The sequence below is a fragment of the Camellia sinensis genome, chromosome 14 (genome assembly GCF_055761805.1).
Source record: "Camellia sinensis isolate YWXY chromosome 14, ASM5576180v1, whole genome shotgun sequence".
Classification (NCBI taxonomy): domain Eukaryota; kingdom Viridiplantae; phylum Streptophyta; class Magnoliopsida; order Ericales; family Theaceae; genus Camellia; species Camellia sinensis.
The window spans coordinates 61,949,341-61,971,856 of NC_138974.1; the positions used below are offsets into that span (position 1 = coordinate 61,949,341).

At 35.7% G+C, this 22,516-nt stretch overlaps 1 protein-coding gene across 2 annotated transcripts in view; it reads right to left on the reverse strand.

The window, feature by feature from the left end:
* The window catches only part of F2KP (fructose-2,6-bisphosphatase), a 29,391-nt gene extending 18,766 nt beyond the window's left edge, over positions 1-10,625 (reverse strand). The window contains exons 1-14 of one of the 2 annotated variants that reach the window (XM_082903912.1): positions 10,034-10,625; positions 9,848-9,911; positions 8,998-9,293; positions 8,519-8,737; positions 7,788-7,997; positions 7,556-7,651; positions 7,252-7,350; positions 7,128-7,157; positions 6,186-6,239; positions 4,310-4,363; positions 4,117-4,194; positions 3,706-3,797; positions 3,570-3,627; positions 3,393-3,467 (exon numbers count right to left, since the gene is read on the reverse strand). In XM_082903912.1, the coding sequence (XP_082760038.1) occupies positions 3,393-3,467; positions 3,570-3,627; positions 3,706-3,797; positions 4,117-4,194; positions 4,310-4,363; positions 6,186-6,239; positions 7,128-7,157; positions 7,252-7,350; positions 7,556-7,651; positions 7,788-7,997; positions 8,519-8,737; positions 8,998-9,293; positions 9,848-9,911; positions 10,034-10,225 (1,617 nt within the window). In that variant the 5' untranslated portion in view covers positions 10,226-10,625. The remainder of the gene's footprint in view (positions 1-3,392; positions 3,468-3,569; positions 3,628-3,705; positions 3,798-4,116; positions 4,195-4,309; positions 4,364-6,185; positions 6,240-7,127; positions 7,158-7,251; positions 7,351-7,555; positions 7,652-7,787; positions 7,998-8,518; positions 8,738-8,997; positions 9,294-9,847; positions 9,912-10,033) is intronic. The other variant, XM_082903913.1, reaches the window with a different exon arrangement.
* Between the last annotated feature and the right edge of the window lie 11,891 nt (positions 10,626-22,516).

The window sequence follows — 22,516 nt, forward strand, 5'->3', positions numbered from 1 at the left end:
TTTGGAGAAAGTAACAAAACAAGAAAATAATCTGAAAAATAAAAAATGGATAGGAGACACTGTATGGTCGTGTCAAACCGTTGTAGAAGACTGTATGGTTATGGCAGACCGATGTAGACGACAGTTTATGGGGTCATGTCGGACCGTTGTAGCAGACAATGTTGTGACAGTTGTTGTGACAGTTTACGGAGTCTTGCTGGACCCTTGTAGAAACTAACCGGAATCAATGTCGGGACAGTGTACAGAGTCTTGTCGGACCCATGAAGGAGCTAACCGGAATCAATGTCGGGACAGTTTACAGAGTCTTGTCGGACCCATGAAGGAGCTAACCGGAATCAATGTCGGGACAGTTTACAGAGTCTTGTCGGACCCTTAAAAAGTCGCACCCTCAAAAGGTGTGCCCAATCTTTCAAAAGGCGTGCCATCAAAAGGCGTGCCCAATCCATAAAAAGGCGTGCCATCAAAAGGCGAGCCCAAGTCATAAAAAGATATGCCGGACATGATGGCGAGGCGCGTCACCACATTGGCTTGCGCGCCCGTTTTGTCGTCTGGCGTCAAGTGGCGCGCGATGCGCGTGTCTGCCTTGGCTATTTAACCAAGACGGATGCTGAGGCTGAGGCAGAGGCTAAGACAAAAAACTGGCTAAAAACCTCTGAGAAACTCTTCGTTGTCTTGAGAGAGATACTCTGTAACCAGCCCTTCTCTGAAACACTCAGCAACCCATAAACATGGCCTCTTCTTCCCGTTCAGCTACCCAAAACATGGCCTCTTCTTCCCGTGGTCTGCTCACTCTCTTTCCCGACCTCAACGAGTCCACAAGAGAGATAACTGGTGCGGTGGCCCGTGAACCTCAACCAAACACCTCTGGTTTTGCTCCGTTGAACTTTCCGATGCGGTTGGTGGAGCAAAAAATGGCGGTGCAAGCTGATATTGAGGCCAATCAGTATACTTTGAAGTCATGTGTGGAGACCATGACGGCGGTCACAAACCTGTCGCACCGGCTGCAGAGTAGGACAAATGAGGTGCAGCAGTTAAACGCCCAACTGGCTCTGCTCCAACGCATGTATAAGGATGCGCGAGCAGAGATAAGTGTGCTAAAGGCGGAAAACAAGGAGCTGAAGCGGAAGGCCACCGTGATGTTCCGATTTGGAGGTCCGCCATACGCTGCAGTGGAGGAGCAGGGAGGTGTGAACGTGCTCGGCGGCGTGGGAAACACGGAGGCAGCACCGTCAAGGACTGTCCAGGACGGAGGCAAAAAGAAGAGACCGGCGGCAGAGTAGAGAAGGGATAAGGAAAAAATCCCACCTGTGGGTGGGTGTTTGTGTGGGTTGTGTTTTTTTTTTTTTTTTTTTTTTTTTTTTTATGTAATGGTGATCGGGGTTGATCCCTGAGATGAAGAAAAGAAGGTAAGGTTTGGTGTGCAAATCTTTATTACACGGATTTGTGAAAAACAACAATGGTGTTTGGATTTTTTTTTTTTTTTTTTTTTTAATAATAATAATAATATATTAAGGTAGAAAGCATATGCGCTGGTGAGAGTGGCATATAAAAGAGATAAAGATATAGTTTTGTAGAATGGGTCACATGGGTGATGGAAAAAGTAAAGTGAGAGGGAGAATAGGTGTTTGTACAAAAGAGGATAATAACTCTGCCAAAGTCATCATCACATCAAAGACATGCAACAAAACGAGTTGTTTTTAGGAAAGAGCAGTGCAGTGAGTGTGAGTGCCTGCCTTTTTTTTTTTTTTTAAATAATAATAATAAGAATAGATTAATGGCGAAAGCATGTGCCTCGGGGGATTGGAAAGTGAAAAAATGAGAGAGAGAGAAAGTGGGTACATGATGAGGAGGATGATAATAAGAATAAAACGAATAAAAAAAAGGTGGTGACTGTATGTGAAAGACAAAAGGTAGTGGAGGTAAATATTAAAAGAAAAAGAAAGGAAAAGAGAGGGTTTAAAGGGAGAACAGTTTCAATGAAAATCCTTGTCTTCCTGAAGCAATCTGTGGTTGTCACAACATGCCCACCAGCTGGAACCAGTGCCATAAACATTACAATGCTGGCACACATTCCCGATGCCATTAACAGTGTTGATTCAGCACCTTCAAGTGCACTTATCTTCTCTTCTGCAACAACAGTGGTTGGATTTCCATAACGCCCATACTCAAAACTTGCATGTCGTCCCTCCTTGAAATCAATAAGCTCGGAAGTTTTCTTGAAGAAGTAGGCAGAGGTGTTAACAACAGGGGTGGTGATTGCATCAGTAATGATGCCACGACCTAATCTTTCACCAGCATGAACAGCGACACTCCCATCGAAGCTCAAAAAATCGACAGTCTTCTTCGAACCAGCCAGACCAGACAACTGTACTCCGTTTAAATTACAAGAATCATCGCCGCCGCCAACAGCCGGCAGTTCAGAGGGTGAAAGAGAAAAGGCGAACTGGAGGAGTGGTCTGAGAGTCCGGTTGCTTCTTAGACGCACAGCAAAATCTGCTCAAGCACGAGGGAAGAGAGTTGGAAGATGCAGGAAAGTGAAGGTATGTGTAGAGGTCCGGCGGGCGGCCAAGGCGAGGATGCCGCCCGCCGGTGAAGCAGAATTATTAGATTCTAAACCTGCTCTGATACCATGTAAAATAAATTGATGTATATTATTGATTGATGTATGTTGTTTATTACAAATGGTGAGGGGCTCCTTATATAGGAGATGTAGTGGAGTAGGTGGTAGTAGGTGGTAGTGGTAGGTGTGTAGTAGGTGGTAGTAGGTGGTGGTAGGTGTAGTAGGTGGAGTAGGTGATGGTAGGTTTTAACACAACCTTATCACAACTATAACCAACAAGAAAAAATTGATATGGTTTCTACACTATCCTTAAAGAGTGATCTTAGCTAAAAGATTTCTGCACTACTAACACCGTCAATCAAAAACTAACTCAAACTAGAAGAAGTCACTCACCCATCACACTAGCTTGCACTAGTAATTAGTATTTCCTTGATGACATTTCCAATCAAGTGGGCCAAAAATCAAAAAAAAAAAAAATTTGCTTCAAGAATGTAAGTTAAGGAAAAATAATCTATTTGGTATATTAATTTTATGCATATGTTCTTGTTCTCGACAACAACCTTACAATCTACAATTACAAACTAAATCTTCACAAAAGAGAGAGAGGATACTCCTACTTATAACAGAAAAATAAAAAGTGATCAAGGTACTTCCAAATCAAATGGTGTTCCGTTTCTCACAATTGACATGTTCAAGGAGTCCATCGTAATTTTTTTTTTGCAACTCCCCTGATATCATGTACAGAAACAGAAGACAGCATTTGGCATCTTTCAAGTAATAAAGGTTAAAAATCAAAAGGACAACAATAAAAAAAAAAATGAGCTCAACTCACTTGTATTTGTCCACCTTGACCACTAACCATATCAATCATTTTGATGTATGATCCCTCTTCCACCGGCTCATAAACCTATAACATGCATAGAATTTGTTATCTTATAATCATTTACTCCATTTCTCAATACTATATTTCAAAACAATAAGTATCAAAAACACAAGTTCAAAAAATTACCTTTTCATAATTTTGTACTCGATTTTTGAAGTCTTGATATCCAGCTTCAAAATCTGTCCTGAAGGGAAACAACATTTACTAAGTATAGAAGTGTAGACTAAGATAATAATTTGCTCATTTTAGTAAGCAGCCATACTCCTCTGCATAGTCAGGGCTTTGTTGAATTTTAAGACGTATGTTTCTTTCAATAATGCGCTCATCATTGCATATTGTCTCCAAAAAAATAATCTGTATGGCAAAGCATATAGCATGCATAAGACATTAACGAGTTTAAGATGAGATTGACAACATATCAATAAAATTTCCAACTATGCTAATTTAGCCACAAACAAACATATTTGTTTAGTTTGTTCACAAATTTACTATGAAATGTAGATGAGATATGTATCTTAAGTTTTAAAGATGAAACATTTCACATAGGAAAGCTCAAGAAATAATTGGTCTTTTTGGCCTGCTATGCAGCAACATGATACTCTTCACTTTTGTATCAATTTTGTCTTTGGAGAATTCTTAGTTATCCAGCAGCAAACATGCAATGAGCATGTACCTTGCATTTTCCTTCAGCCATTTTCATGAGCATATTCCTTCGTTTCCTCGTACTATTTGTCGCATCAAATATTCCCACCTACACTTAATTAGAATAATGAATTTTAAAATTAAAATAAAAAAAAAACAAAAAAATAAAAAAATAAAAAACAGATACAACTAAGGTGCACTGTATATAATGTAGAACAACTTACCTGCCCACCTTCTTGCATCCAAGCTATCATATCATCCATTGCTAGAGCTGCAACCTAGTACCACACGACGTATTAAAACTATGTGCAAAGAAAAAGGTTAATACAGTGTATATGACAAAATGTAAAGTAACCATCCAAGAAAATGGGGTTACTTGGTTGACTATTGAATCTTGAAAGTGTTTGGGTAAGAAAGGGATTGCTTGGTTAACTAAGTTGTTTAGCAAGATTTTGTTAACTAGGAATATGCTAAATGAGTGAAGGAAGAGTATTTTAGTGCCAATTTATAAGAAAAAATGAGATGTTCAGAATTGCAACAACTATAAAGGAATCAAGCTAATGTGTCATATAATGAAAGTGTAGAAGAGGGTGACGGAACGTCGATTGCGAGATATAACAGAAGTGTCGGAAAATCAATTTAGATTTATGCCTGGTAGGTCAATAACGGAAGTGATCTATATTTTGAGGAGTAATAGAAAAATATAGAGAAGAGAAAAGAAAAGAAAAGAAAAGAAACATTCATATGGTGTTTATCAATCTTGAAAAAGCATATGATAGAGTACCTCAGGATATAATCTGGTGAGTGTTAGAGAAGAAATAGGTGACAAAAAGTTACACACCCACTATTAGATCGCCTACTGGAGTGACAAATGAATTTTCAATTACTGTAGGGTTACACCAAGGATCTACCTTAAATCCTTATCTTTTTGTTTTAATTATGGATGAGCTGATGAAAAATATTCAGGATGATGTGCCATAATGTATGCTTTTTGCAAATGATATCGTGTTAGTGGATGAGAGACTAAAGAAAGAGTAAATACAAAGTTGGAGATTTGGAGAGAAACGCTTGAATCTAAAGGATTTCGGATAAGCAGAACTAAAACAGTATACCTAGAGTGTAAATTTAGTAACAGCAATAATGAAAGTAAATGAGAAGTAAAGATTGAGAACCAAGAACTATCTAAAAGTGAGCATTTTCGTTATTTATGGTCGATTATAACGGTGGGAGAGACTGATGCGGATGTGGTCTATAAAATTAAAGCGGAGTGGCTTAAGTGGACAAGTGCATCCAGGATACTGTGCGATAAACGAGTACCCACTAGACTAAAAAGCAAGTTTTATAGAACGGCTATTAGACCAACGATGTTGTATGGGACGAAATGTTGGGCAACTAAGAAACAACATGCAGATAAGATGAGTGTTGCTGAGATGAGAATGCTAAGATGGATGTGTGGCAAGACTAGAAAAGACAAAATTAGGAATAAGTATATTCGGGAATGGGTAGGAATAGCACCGATAGAAGATAAGTTGAGAGAAAATAGATTAAGATGGTTTGGCCATATTCAATGGAGACCAACAGAGGCAGTAGTAAAGAGATGCGATACAGTGACGGTAGATGAAGTGTTAGGGGACAGAGTAGACCTAGATTGAAGTTGGCTAGCATAATAAATAGAGATATAAATCTACTTAAGTTGACTAACGAAATGGCCTTTGATAGAGTTGCGTGGAGAAGAAAGATTCATGTAGCCAACCCCATTTGATGAGACTTAAGGCTTGGTTTGATTTGGTTTGGTTTGGTTTGGTAATCATCCAAGAAAAGGCAAATACAGTAGTTACAGCACTATTGGCAACATATTAATCTGCTGCTTTGTGCTACTGGTAGGAATAAGCATTTTGAAATGCTATAAATGATTAAGGTATTGAAAAGGAAAGCAACTTGAAGGTATGAAATTTTTTTATTAACAAGGACATGTGGCCTATTGCCATGATAAAAAGATAATTTCAACAGACAAATTAAAAACAAACATAAAAATAGACTCAGAAGTAAGTACAATCCCATTTTGATTACTTAAAACAAGTATCTTTGGAGGAGATTAACCTCATTGCGCGCCTCCATGCCTTCTGGATTGTCACCGCGGAAAAAATCAGCAGCCTGCACACAGAAATGTGTGATCCATCATGACTCATTAGAAAAAGAAAGTTATATATACGAAATTAACAAAATATACTTCTGATACAAGCAAAACCAGCTTCTGTAGAAGGGAAACAGAATTATAACAATGACATCATGAAGTGTTCAGTATCAGGCAGATACAGCTTTATACAAAGAGCTATCAATTGGAAAGTTATAAATAGTTCTCTTTCAAATGCACTAATGCATCTTTCTCTTCCAGATTTTCTAGTCAAATATGTGTGCATATTGATAATTTTTTTTTTTTTTTTTTCCTGGATGAATACCGTAGGAAAATATTGTGAAACAATGTCAAATAAATAAGTGAATAACTTTTGCTAAGACCGATGCTGCAGTTGAATTAGCCTAGTTCAACAACTTCCATTCACTATGAATCCCCCAACCTCAAGGAAAAAAATGATGAAGTTCCAATAGCGCATGCCCACAAGGTTCTAGTGGACCACCACCACCCCGCCCCAACTTTAAATGTGACAGAAGCAATGCTTGAAGCATCCATGGGGACAAAATTCATCAATTAAGATTCAAGCTGCAGTATCATAGAAAATAGAAATGACAACATAGGTCTATAACATATGTCATATATTTGGACATATGCATCTGATTTGTCTTCTCCTCTCAAATCTCAATCACTTCCTCCTTTTTCCATAGATAAACTAAAATTTTATTTCGAAGAAAGAGAGGCAGGCAAATAAGGCAATCACACAACTTTGTGAAAACTTAGGTGGAGAATACCTTCCTTACATAGTAAGTCACACATGAATGTAAACTACAGAGTAGAAAATTTCCAAAACCCTACAACAGTAATTGAGTTTTCCCAAATATAATAAAAGATAGACAACTTTATCATACCAAAGTAGCTCCATGCTTGAGGCGTCGATACTGTCACAACCAATAAAAAAGTTATATCCAGCTTGTTTACATGATAAGACCTCCAAAAAGTGTGAAGAGTAATCACAGAAAGACCATAAATCACCTTCCCAACATTGAAATGCTTGGTGTCATGACCCAACCAACGAAGATATCTTGTGAGCTTAGCAGCAGTGAAAGTTTTCCCTCGAGCTGGCAAGCCAACCTAGTATATGGGCAACTTGATAGCGTTACATTCTCAATAACATAGGAAAATGAATTTTTAAATCCAACAGAAAGAATTATAAGCCTATGGATGTTGACAGTTGCTTATAAAAATCCAATCTACAAACACACTATGCATCCAATTAAAATAAAAGAAGGGAAAACAAGTATAAAACTTATTAGCACTGAGACCAACAGGAAAATACCAGGACTATAGCCAGATGTCCATCCTCCTTAGGTCCAAGCATTTGATCAGCTACAGCTGCAGCTGCAACAGCTCCAGCAGCTGCTGGCATTGCATTCTAACAATTAACAAGGAAGAACAAATAAATAAAAGAAAAAAAGTAAAAACTCAGATCTGAAACCACTAATCCATACAAAGAAAACATCTCACTAGCAAAATCCTCAATAAAGGCAAAAGAATATGTTCATACAAACCTTAGTTTCTGAATCTAGTCTGAGATCAACACTGAAAGTTGTTGCACTAACCGATTTAACTAGCTTAGGAGATCCAACCCCCCTATCCACAAAGAGTCCCCTGTGACTATCTTGCTTTTGTAAAGGTGAAAATGTCCCTACTGACTTTGATTCAACCATGCCAGAACCTGAATAAACAATAGAGGGATCTGGTACCATGACTTCCATCTCCTATATAACATTAGCATATTCTGTTTCAGATCAGAATTCAAAAGCATAAGATGAAACCAGAATTAGGAGATATGCAGAGAGAACATATACAACAATTACAAAAATAAAAATAAAAAATGCAGATAAGCAAACTAAGTCCTGACAGAACATCAAGGCACACAAATGTAATCCAGCCATTAAATGGCATACCCGGTTCACATAACTAGTAGTAGGAACACGGAGGTTATATCAGTCTATGCATAGACATATATAGAAAGTTACTTGTTTCTATATTGAAATATTGTCTATAACCAGGAGCCTTCATACTATAAAATGCTATGCAGTTAAACACAGTATATATTCAGGTGCAGATCCAAAAAACTTGATCTGATCAAATTGCACTGGCACGTGGAAGACTTTGGGAAATATGAATAGATAAGATTCCACTAATTAATCCTCTTATGTTGATCTAGCTCACAAATTCTCCATAACTGTGCATAAAATCCAAATTACAAACATGTGATATGGGTGCCAAGATACACCTTTATAGTCGCAGGTCGATCACTGAAAACTCCACCGTCCTTGTAGGATTGCGAAACACTGCCTGAACCCTCAGAAGTGAAAAGCACCCCGGCATGGGTTAATGACCTTGGAGTTTCTGACATGTTAGCAGCATAAATCAGACCTGAGTTTGCAGATGTTGCCGGAGCTGGGACAACATAATGTTCAAGATCAAGCTCCAAACTTGCTGAAGAGCCATTCTGTGAAAAATTTGGAGAGAGTTACAGTAAACCAAATTGGAGATCTTCATTTGGCTTCATTGTAATATCAAATATGAATAAAAAAACTGCAGAAGTAACTAGAAACCATAGAAGCTGCATTTAGTATTGCAATACGATTATTTTGCAGCAAAATCTGATAACAAGGATCACATAGCACTGGATAATATAAGATAAGAAGGCTCATTCAAAAATAAAAAAAATAATATAAGGCAGGCCATTATCTGCAAAACTTTTTATACCTCAGCACCCATCTCTGGTATCGAATTTATACTAACATCAGGAATTCCCCGAACAGTTGAGGGCTGAAGGTTCTCCTTATATGCTCTCCAACTAGCAGCAAGATCAAATGGAGAAACTCTGTCTGCCTTAATGAATACCTGATATTCAAGAACCTCATCACCATTCAGCATAAATAAAGCCGGCCTAGCATCACCTTGCAGAGCCCCCCTAACAAGCAGCCGATTCAGACCCTTCTCAACTATGCATGGCGCATTATTGCACTTGGGCTTCAAAAGGAATTTGAAATCCAATGTTTCTAAATTCAGACAAACAATCATCAATATCTTTATAAGGAAGATGCTATTATGTGCAACAGCAATGACTCAGCAGTAATTTTGATGCTCTAATGGAGCACTACTAACATGGCAAAGAGAAAAAACAAAAAACAAAACAAAACAAACCAAGACCAAGACCAAAACATCACATCACAGTAGATGGGACCCACTGCCAGCTCATTAGAGCTCAAGAATTACAGCTCCAAAGCATTTTTCATACGTGCAACCTACAAAGGGTGCATATGGTATGCACTTGGTGATAACACCACAATATGCACTTGGTGATAACACCACAATTTTTTGTAACGTAAATCACAAAATGACATAATTTTCTCACCACAAAAAGTATAACCCATTATAAATTCATTATTTATAACTTTTACTACAAATTGGCATAATGGACACCACAAACATTTCCAACTTTGATCACAAAAAATCATAACTTTCTTACAATGTGCCCTTCTTATAATCATGATTAATAATCACAAACCCTATTCAACACATGAAAGAATTCAATAACAGACAGCATAATTACCATGATTAGGTGGGACGACGAAGCTCAATTCCCAAATTGAGGCTGATTCGCGTTCCATCGAAAGCTAAAGATATGATTGGAATTAGAACAATTTAAAAAAAACAAAAAAACAAAAAAAAAACGAGTAGGGTTAGTGAATTGAATTGAATTGAATTGAAAGGAAAGGAGTAGAGAGAGTGAAGATACAGCTTTGGAAGGGTCCCAAGAGCCGACGAGAGGGACAGAGCCGTAGACGTGAGGAATGAGGTCGGGTTTGAGCTTGTCAATCTCCATTTTGAGAGATACGTAGAGCTGTCCACCAGCTTGGTCTAGGTTTTCTTCTCTCCCCTCGCTGCCATGAGAGCTACTGTCCGTGTTCCTCGATGCACCACTCCCCATTCTCACTCTCTCTCTCTCTCTTTAAACTATATTAAACTATTATTTCATATATATATATAGTGATCGTTGGCCAGTAAATTAGATTGTATTTATCATCACTTGAAATATGTAGAGATGAGAGTGTGTATTGTTGTTGTGGATATGTATAGAGGAGCAGAGATTGGGAGATTGAAGGAGGTTTAAGACGATAGAATAGAATATACTAAGAGGGGTATGGAAGGTGGTTTTCGTGTTTGTGGTTCGATGAGAATGGAAGCAGCAGGCGCAGATTGCGAGAGACAGAGAGAGGACCAGTGCTGCTGGTGATGTTGGCCGTGCAGTGACGTGTGGGTGGGTTGGGGGGCTGCCTAGTTTTGGATGATGCGGGACCAAGGCACGCATGGGAGCGGATAGTGATTCCAAATGGATAAGGCGAGGCTAGGGGGCGTAATTTTGGCTCGCGGTCGGCGGGTGGCCTGAAACTCGTCCGCAGCTTGAGGTGGGCCTGGCTCGTTAAGGTTTGTTTAGGCTCAGATTCAACCCAGTCCGTGAGTTTAGGTCAGGGCTTAAGTCATTGTTTTGAAACTCGGCTCGCCTGCTTGGCCCGACTCATCGGCCTGCTCAAGGCCCGCCCAAAAGCTCAGCCTGAGGCCCGACCCACCTGAAGCCCAATGTTACTTTTAATGAAAAATAATAAATTTTTGGTGAAAAAAATTTTAAAAAATTAAAAAATTGTTTAGGCCCGCCCAATGTCCGAGCCCAGGCCCAAGCCTCTGGGCCCGTCCCGAGGCTCGGCTTACTGGCCCACCCAAAGCTCGAATATTCCTAGGTCTGGGCCTAGTTTTCTGGCCCGTGGGCCAAGCCGACTGGGCTCGATTTTTGACAAGAGCCCACAAGGCCAACATGGGCCCCGCCCGAGCCCGGATGGGCTGGGTTGGGCCGGATTGAGCCAAAATTACACCCCTAGGCGATGTGGTGTGGGTCAGGACGGATTACACAATGTTTGGATCGTGCAACCAAAAAAATAATAATTTCTTTATTATTTAATGATAACATAAATAATTACTCATTCTGTCCCAAAATAATAGTCTCTTATGGGAATCTAATTTTTTTTTGATAATATAATTATTATATTTTAAAAATACTAATTTTTTAAAATTATCCTTTGATAGTATTTTTTTTTAAGAATATCAATTGTCATAATTGTATTTTTTGTATTATTAATGAATTTAAAAGAAGGGTAAAATAATAAATTCATATTATTTTATTAATTAATTTTTGAAAATTAACTAATATTTTGACACAATGAAAAACAAAATAATGAACTAATATTTTGAGACGGAAAAAGTGTCTTTTTTATTATTATTATTATTTAGATGGACAAGAGCAACTTCAATACAATTGTTGGAGCAACTTTTTTTGAGTTTTTTTTTTTTTTTTTTTTGAGGACTCAAAACGTTATTATATTATTTAAATTTTAATTACACCCGTTGTCAGTTTATGTACTAGTTGAATTACATTTCTTCCAAGCTTACTAATATAACAATAGTCCAAATAGTTAGCATAATGTATAATATCATTAATAATAGTAATAATCTGCCAGTTTATCTGAGTGCTTTTCTTTTGAAGCATTCTCACTAGAACTTGACAATCTGTTTGGATTCTTACAAATTTCAGCCCGATGTTCACCGCCCATCTAATAGCCTCCAAGTATGCTGTCGCTTCCGCCACTAATGGAGTTTGGTGTGGATGCATCACTAGTGTTTTTTGATTGATTGTTTGGTTCTTATTATCCAAGCAAATCCACGCTATCCCGGCACTTTAATTAGATGACTTCCATGATCCATCAATGATAAATGTCCATGATTCCATCTCACTCCCAGGCACCATTCTGCAAAACACACAAATTAGAGTGATTATCCTTAATTGCGAACACATTATCAATGTGTATAGATGACCCATGATGTGCATTATTAATAAACAATATGTATTTGCTTCCTCAATCGTGCTTTCAATAGTTTGAAACCCCTTATTGAACACAAAGCTATTCTTTTGCGGTCATAAGGCCCAAAGAATGGCCACTGCGTGAATGATAATTTCATTATCTCTGACTTGTTCCACCCACTCCTTACACCACTGAGAAAAAGACACCGGTGAGCCCATACTGAAATCAAGCCCTAGCGTAGACCCTCTACACACCCTTTGCATCTAATGACAATCAAAAAAACACATTCTAATGTCTCATCACTATTATTATAACGAGCGCATTGTGTGTTGACTGGGGCTCCTTGCTTCTTTAATTCGCATTGGACTGGCAGGATTCTATGGAGACATTTCCAAATAAATAAAGCCCACTTATGAGGTAACCTTAAATGCCACAGCTTTTTCCTTACCTCTTTTTCAGATTCATTCCCATACATCAAAGGGTAACAACGAAGCAAGGCTTGTTTGTAACCAAATTCAACTGTATAAACCCATTTTTGATAGGGCTCCAAACTAATTTATCCGAACAAGAATGATTGGGAATAGGAATTACTAGAATATTCCTTGTACATTCTTCCGAAAAGAAAAGTCGAACCAAATTTTCTCTCCAACAACCCAACTTCATATCAATAAAATGCTCTACCCGCATTTGAGCAAAAAGTCAGTGAAGCCCCCTCCTCCGTAGTGGATTGGATACTGCAAGAATCCATTGATCCTCAAAAGGCAAAATTTGTCTCCCATTCCCCACTACCCAGTGTAAACCGGAATTTAGTAAATCCCCACCCCATAAAATACTATGCCAGCCCCATGAAGAATTAGTTCCCTTGTCAACCTCCAAGAAGGATTGATTGGTACAATACTTACCTAGCAAAATTTGTTGGACAATTTTCACTGTATTTAAATTAATTAATTATGTTTGAGTACTAAACGATAAACAGAATATAAAAGAAATAAAGAAAAAGAAAATGAATGTTTGATTACAAAAATCAAACTAGAAAAAGAATTAAATAAATAAAAACAGATTTTATTTTGTTACAAAAACAAAATTAAAATCTGATTTAAATAAATAATAAAAACAGAAAATAAATAAATAACTTACTTGATTAATATCTTGAATATTATTCTGATCAAGTCCAGTGTTTGACACTGTGTCCTTAAGACAGAATCGTCCTCTCCACGATACTTTCAAAATATGGACGTCTATCTCCCAGGATAAAATGATCAACAACAAATATATGCAGCACTACAATATATTTGTACAACGAACACACTAAGTGTTTTATACTCTCTCACACAAGAAAATAATGCAGCAAAATGAAGAGTATGAATGCAGAATTTTATGGACGAAAATTAGTGAATAAATCCAAATGAGAGGCTAGTCTATTTATAGGCAAAATTGTGGCTGTTAGTTTTGAATTAAACAGGTACAAACCTGTTCAATTCAAATTAAACAGATAGGCACTGTTTGGACAGATTCAAAACTGTTCGGTTTTGAATTTGCACAGTAACCGAATCTGTTGCTCAGAATTAAACTTGTTTCAGATAAAATCTGTACAGAAAAACTGGACAGATTTGAATTTAATCTGTACAAAATTTGAAGAGGTGCATAATAATTTGAATTCAAACAGGTTTTATTTACCAAAAATAAAATTAAATTCAAATGTTTTTGGCCCAAAAAGATTAGTATTGGGCAAGACAAGCCCAACCCAACCACACACCCAAGCCCAGCCCGTCCGACCGGACGGCCTGCGAGTGCGTGGTGGTTTTTGGGTCCAATGGGTCTAGCCCACTTTACCCATAACCTTTCCCTTCTACAAACTTGGGGTGCCTCTTGGGGCCCTCCCAAAGTTATAATTCCAAGCTATATAAACCCATTCAAAACTTCCCACCAAAACAATGTGGGACAAGCCATTTACACAAATCTTAAGGAATTTTCACCAAAACTCCATTTCCATGGAGCACACTTTGGCTTCAATTTCCCATTCACTTGATAATGGTTTTGAGCAATTAAATATACCACGTGAATCACAACGCGGCATAGAACGCGTTACCACCTTGACCCACGAAAATCAACGCTCGGGTCCTACCTAAATAATAGACCAAAGTTAGAAAAAAATTCTGATTTTACCTAAAATTTTCCAACCATTTCCATCAAAACTTGGGACAGCAACACATTCAGATTAGTTACCAACCGCCAGGCTTATTTTGCTAACAAAGCTTGATTAAAGCATCTAAGATCCTGAATCCCAAACCCCATCTCCCTTCAATTATTTCAGAAAACATAAATGAGTCCACTTTTTCCAGGAAATTCCACTGTCTTGGTTGGAATGCCAAAGAAAGTTCCTGACCATTGTTGTGAGTTTTTCCAAAAAAAAGGTTGGCATTTGAAACACAAACATTAAATAAACCGGAATAGAATGTAGCACATGCTTAACCAACACAACCCTACCAGCAAAATTCAAAAGATTGCATTTCCATCCTTGTAGCTTTGAATTTTGTCTAGAATTGATCTGAAAATATCCCTTTTAAACCTACCAGAGACACCTAGGTACATTTTTGGTTTTATTTAGTGGGACCCAGCCTAAATTTTTTCAACTGTTAACCGGTCTTAGGCAAGGAGATCCATTGTCGCCCTATCTATTTTTGATTGTTATGCAAGCCTTATCAGATGGCTTTGATCATCTTGCAACCCAGGGTATCTATAAAGGGATAGCTATTAGTTGCACATCTTCGCCTATAAACCATTTGTTATTTGTGGATGATTGTTTTATTTTTCAAAATTTGAACGTGTCACATATATGGTGTTTGCGATGGTTTTAAAGTGTGTTTTGCTCATAGACAGGTTTGTGTATTAATTTCCAAAAATCTGAACTTTATCCTAGTCCCAATATGCCCACAAATGTTAGGCAGTGGCTTCAGTCAATGTTCAGAATAAAGGTGGTGTCTAAACCAGGTGTATATTTAGGGGCAAATCTGGAACCGAAAAAGAAACTATTGAAATGCATTGTTCAATCAATTGAATCCATTTCGAAGGAAAACCTATTTTACCCATAATATCTAGCAAAAAAGACCAACTCACCCTATCATAGGCTTTGTTGATATCCAATTTTAACCCAAACACAGCTTTCCAACATCCTCTCTTCTTCTTGATATATTCAACAATTTCATGCGCGAAGAGAATATTATCAGAAATTAATCTCCCTTTCAAAAGCACACTCTAGTTATAAGAAGTCAAATCTGGTAAAATCTCTCGAAGCCTATTAGCCAAGACTTTGGCTCCTATTTTATACAACACATTACAAAGATTGATGCGTCGATAATCATTAACAGTAAGGGGACTCTTCTTTTTGGGGATGAGACAAATAAAAGTGGAATTTATATTCTTAAGTAAAATCCCAGAATTAAGGAAGCTAAGCATAGACTCAACCAACGAATGAGCCACCTCACCCCAAAAAGTTTGGTAAAAACCCGCAATATACCCATCATGTCTTGGCGCCATAAGTTTACCCATTTGAAAAACAACCCTCTGGACTTCAGCCGGGGGAAAAGGTTGTTCTAGCATTTGAACATGAAGAGAACTTAACTTACAATTAGCAACATTTAAAATATTAAAATGGTTAGGGAAATCAAATTCATTTTCTCTATTTAAAAATATGATCATGTAAAAATATTATTTTAAAAAATAATTTAATAATATATTTTTTAAATAATAAATTTTTGTTAATTAAAAGGGAAAAGAAACTTCATCAAGATAAACCAATCATTAGTCTCACTACTACTACTTTAGAAGGATCCCGCAAGGCTTAACATAAAGAAGTAACTTTACAAGATTTACATAAAGAAATAACTCAAATTAAATCAACTCTTAAAGACTTAAAAAACAAAAATAAGTCATTAAAAGACAAAATTGCAATATTAAAAATTAACAAAAGTCTTAATGATTTTCACAATAATAATACTTCTTCAGATGAATCTAGTCATAATCCTAATCAAGTCATCTTTGATAATCAATCTACTAAAACTCATAGTGAAAATGATAATCAAGATAGTCATCGTTTAAACATAATTAATAGAATTAATATTCAAAAATGGCATTCGAAGGTCAACTAGTTATTAATGATTTTGAAATTGAAGTCATAGCCCTAATTGACACTGGCGTTGATTTAAATTACATTCAAGAAGGTTTAATTCCCACAAAATATTTGTCAAGGCAATGTTTGTTTTAAAACATCATTTGTTTTAGTAAGAGATATGACAAATAATGTCATTTTGAGAACTCCATTTTATTTTCTTATTATACCCATCCACCACTACCAATTATGGTATAACAACCCAAGCTTTTGGTCAAACCGTAACTTTTAAATTTTAACTCCTCTTGAAATAAAAGAAGTAAATCAATTAAAAGAATGTTCCATATCCCAATCTATTAATCAACTAACCAACCAATTAAAATTCCTTAAAGAAGAAGTCAAATACAAGAGAGTTGAATCACAATTAACTAATCCCATTCTTATTTCAAAAATTGAACAATTTAAAAATCATTTAGAAATCTCGGTCTGTTCTACTCTACTTAGCGCTTTCTAGCAGAGGAAAAAACATGTAGCTACACTTTCTTATATTAAAAATTTTAATGAAAGATTAATTCCTACTGAATCCAAACCAATCCAAATGAATAATGAATTAGTAGAAATGTGTAAAAAAGAAATTAATGAATTACTAAACAACAAAATCATTCGTAAAAGTAAGTCACCTTGGTCTTATCCTGCTTTTTATGTTGATAAAAATGTTGAACTTGAACGTGACATTCCACGATTAGTCATTAATTATAAACTATTAAACAAAGTTTTAGAATGGATAAGGTATCCAATACCCAATAAAAAAAGATTTAATTAAAAGACTTTAGTCAAGCTGTCGTCTTTACTAAATTTGATCTTAAAAGTGGATTTTGGCAAATAGAAATTCACTCTAATGATCGCTATAAAACTGCTTTTACTACCTTTTTTGGTCATCACGAATGGAATGTAATTCCTTTTGGCTTAAAAAATGCACCTAGTGAATTTCAAAATATCATGAATGAAATATTTAACCCTTTCAGTCATTTTTCTATTATCTAAATCAATGACATTCTTATTTTTTCCAAGTCAATAGATGAACATTGGAAACATCTCCACTCCTTCCTTCAGATTATTAAATATAATGGCTTAGTCATCTCTGTCCCTAAAATTAAGTTATTCCAAACCAAGGTCATATTTTTAGGTTATGACATATACCAAAGTATTATTCTTCTCATTAGTCAATTTATTGAATTTACTTCTAAATTTCCTAATGAAATCTTAGACAAAACCCAGTTATAACAATTCTTAGGTTCTCTTAATTACATTGTTGAGTTCTATCAAGACCTTAGGAAGACTTGTCAACCTCTTTTGATCGATTGAAAGATAATCCTCCTCTATGGTCTCCCAGTCATACTGCTATTGTGCAACAAGTCAAAAAATATGTCAAAAGTTTGCCTTGTCTTGGTATTCTTATTGAAAATTCATTCAAAATCATTCAAATAGATGCCTTTGCATTGGTTACGGCGGCATCCTTCTCCACAAAATCACTCCTAAGTCATATAAACAAATTGTTCTTTTTCATTCTGGTGTTTGGAATAAAAAACAAAAAAATTATAGTACTATTAAAAAAGAAATTTTATCTATCGTCTTATGTATTAGTAAATTTCAAGATGATATTTTAAATCAAATTTTTTTAATCCGTGTTAATTTTAAAAGTGCTAAATATGTTTTAGAAAAGGATGTTCAAAATATTGCTAGTAAGCATATTTTTACCCATTGGCAATCTATTTTAAGTATTTTTTATATTGATATTGAATTTACTCCTAGTAGTCAAAATTCTATTCCTGACTTCCTTACCCGAGAATTTTTATAAGGGGGCTAGTACTCCTGCCTACTCCTTATTATTCTACACACAAGTTACAAGTCACTCGATATTACAAAATTATTCGTCATTATGCCTTAAAAATAGCGTACTTGAAATCTATTGATCAAGATCCTTACCTTCAATTTCACTAGATTAGAAGTCACAGCAATTTAATTGCCCATTACACTAATTTGCTCAACTTTCATATTGATAGGTTGGATATCCTCAGTGGCTATTAATCTATTTTTGTTTCCTTAATTACAGATGTCCAGTCAAAAACCTTCTACAAAACCTCTTGCTATTGTGCCATCTAGTCAACCTATTGTTGCATCCCCAATTGATTTAGTCAATCGATATCAAATTCTTGGTAATATTCCTAAACATAGTTACATTTTAGCTTTGGCTTCGGACCCTTTTGCGTGTCAGTCAATTACTCTCATGCCATCAAATTATCCAGTCAGATCTACCCCAAGAACAGATTATGTTCTCAAACCTCAAGTCTTCAATCTTTTTTACAAAGAACCAGTCCATAAAAACATTCACAATATCATTGACCTAGTCCAAAAGTATTTTCCCAATGGATGGCATTTTATTGCTTCCCATCCAGACAAGTCAATTACTTTCTACAAGGACATTCTCTTTCATCACAAGTCCATAGTCATTAACCCATTTATGACAGAGTTAATGCCAGCAAAATTATTTACCATTCCATGTATATTCACAATATTGTATCCCTTGATGAATGAGGTACCCCTTACTACAAGATCTCCCAAACCATAAGATACAATACATTTACTATGATTACATGGATGCCTGGTTTAAAATCCTCCTACATCAAAATGAGTCATTCAGCCACTCTTGGTTTTTCTCTTTCGACCATAAATTCAAGTCAGAATTTCCTTCATGGTTTCTGAGATGGTGGCCTCAACATATTGTCATCCTAGAAATTATCCCTTTGGAACTCATGGAACAAGTCAATTATTTTTCTTTAATTTATAAATTAAGCCAACATAAAAGTCAGTTCCCTTTATTGCTTCATTTCATGTCCAAATACAAAGTCCCTTGGATATTCAAATGGCAATACAGTCTTTCAGACAACATAGTCATCCGACAACATTTTGTCAAATGATGGGATGTATTCAAAACCCATCGCATTATTGAACAAGTCCAACAGGAATTTCCAGTCAACATTCATGCTCCTACTCTATCAATGATCAAGTCTCAACAGAACCCAACTGCTTTAGTCACTCAAGGAAGCCCACTTCCTCTCACTATAGTCAGACTTTGAAGCCCAACAGCAAGTTCTGGACCTTCCAAATCCAAGTCATCTAAGTCCAAGCTCAAAGCAAAGCCCAAACGCAAGACTAGCAATGAAGAACTTATTCAAATTGCCAAGTTACTTTTGGCCAAGACCAAGTCATAAGATGAAGATAATGCTTCTGATAGTTCAGCGTCATCCGAAGCATCCACAAGTCATGACCCATATGGTCCACAATTCCAAGATGCCCAAAACCCATATGCCTAAAACAGTCATCGGATTCCATATATACATCAGTTTCACTCATTACTCCTACTTTGAGAAAAGCTGCTGATATATATATTGATTCCCCATTAGTCAACTGTGCAGTCACATTTCTCCACCGAAAGTAAATGAATAATGAAAAAAGTCACTATTCACTATTCACAAAAAAAAGACAAGTTAAAGCAGATAGCTCTCCATCAGTCATCGAAAGAAGCCGACAACACCCATGTGCCTCCTACTTTCCAATCAGATTACTTACAAGCCTCACAATCATCTCCTTCTCATATAAATAAGTTTCTTCAGATAGATAGAAGACAGGATTTTCAAGAATCGAAAATACACTCCTGTTTTCATTCTCTCATAATTTAAATTTCTGTATTTTATTTTGAAGTCACCAGCTACTTTCGAGCAATGTATTTCGAAGTTACAAGCTAAGCTATTTTCAGTAATCAATTGTAAGTTTTAAATTTGCATTTTAAGTTAATTTTAAGTTTTAAATTATTTGTATTTTAAGTTAATTGTATTTTTAAATTTGTTTGTGCTTGCTTTAATTGTAATTTTTAAATTTGTTTGTGCCTGTTTCCGCCACTTTGGTATTTTGGTATCAGAGCCAAGTTTGTTGATGTTAGCTTATTGATTAGTTATTTCTATTTAATTCTTCTCTATTCTATCTCTGTATCATTGTTTCAAGCTTTCTTTATTCTTATCAGCTTATCATCCATTTTCCACTCTGTTAGTAGCCACCCACCTTTCGTCTCAAATCATGTGTAAGTCCTTAGGTTAGGCCATTAATAGATCTAGGGGTTCCCCGGAGAGGGTATGTGCCAAAACATAGTATATGAAAAAATGATAAGTAAACCAAGAATTTAGAATCCCTTGAAATAATTTAAAGTATTTAGAAAATGAGTCAGTTATTTCGAAGTAACTCCTCAATCGACTCTAGATCTACAACTTTAGCTCCTATACCTGATGCAGTAGTAAACAAAGAAGAACATTAATTTCAAGATTTAAAAATAGATTTAAGTTGGAATATCCCAAAAATACCAATTAAAGAAATTTATAAAACCAGTTTTTTAAAGTCATCTTTTAATATTGATCTATATGTCAAAAATGTTAAACAAGTTTATGCTTTAACAAAAATCCAAGAAACATGTCAATTATTAAGTAAAGAATCGATCTCAAAACACCTATCCACTGGTCATAATTTTATTCACGTAAGTTTAATACAAGTAGCAATCAAGCCATTAACTACTCAAGGACGTAATTTTTCTATTTTATTATGTTTAAGAGATACTCGATTTATTAATTATTATGACAGTTTAATGGGAATGATGGAATCTGGTCTTCATAAAGGACCTGTCCATTTTAATTGTTTTTTAGATTTTACTTTAAATCTTCATGATCCTCACATATTAAAAGTTTTAATATTAAATATCCAAATTTCTGGTACATTCACTAAAATGCTTGGTGGTGCTCATTTTATTGCGTTAATATATCATATCTATTATAAATGTATTAAAACTAATCTTAATGTTCATGCCTTAGTCAAAAGCCCGAAAGATAAAACCGTACTCATACAAGGCAGTACTGATGAAACCAATATTGATGTCCCTACCACTATTTGTTGGAACAAAGTCACTCTTCCTGATAATTGGGTTACAGTCAATGAAAATTATTCTCACCCACACCAATCTGATAGCAATGATATTCAACAAATTCAACAATACGATGATGGTTGTCATGATCCAAACCCGATACCCAAAGGTTCGGCGTCGCAACAAGATAATAAAAATAAAATGATTCTAAAATTTATGTAGTAATAACGCGAGCGGATAAATTAAATAAAGTAAAGTAAAGTAAAATAAATGGGTACCAAAAGTTTATTAAAAAGGAAAATAGTCATTTAGGCTATTTATTTTATTACAAGAGTCTGATCAGAAATACAGATAAAAAAAGAAAAAATTAAAATAAAAAATTACAATTTATCTCCCATCTTGATCCCGCTAAATCTCGTCACTTGAAAGGGGTAACAACTATAAGCACATAGCAGAGTGAGAAATATTATACTGTGAGTACAGGGGCACAAAACAACCATGGATAGTTATTTAAGCTACAACATTAACATAACTTAATTTGAATAAACAAATTATTTAAGTGGCAGAAACTAAATAGTTATTTAAAGTAAATTATTTAAAATAACTTAGTCTGAACAAATAATCATATAAGTAGCAAAACTAAAATTAGGTAATTAATTAACCATAACCACGGCACAGAACAAAACAAAACAGAGTAGAGGTTACTAAAGTGAAAAACAGAATAGAGGTCAATGGATCCATAACAAACAGAGGACCATAAAGTGGCCAAACAGAAACCAATGGTTTATTTAAGTCCCCTAAGGCGTGGGACTCCCATAGTGGTACTTACAGAAAATAATTGTTTACAAAATTATTGTCAAATAATTATTAAAAGTTAAACAGACATATCCATAAGTTTCAATTTAAGCAAATAAAGTTTAGAAAATAATCCACATAATTGAAACATTATCGTAACCATAAAACATAAATTATATAAAATAAATTATGGTAACTCAAAATATTCATAAAATATATTATGGTAACTCAAGACATATTTAAAACATGTTATTGTAGCTCAAGGTATAATATAACTCACCTTTAATATAAATTTACCCTTGTTATCCCTGTGCTCCTGAACCTCTCGTGCTACGCTCTTCCTCCATTCACTCTACTTAGCTTGTTGCTTCATTCTACATCAGCACCCTCTATTTTAAGGGTGTTCACGGATCGGTTTCATGCGGTTTGGATGAGTTGGACCCACTCGATGGGGTGCGGGTTGGGAAAAAATGAAACCACGTCTACCCGCAGTGCGGG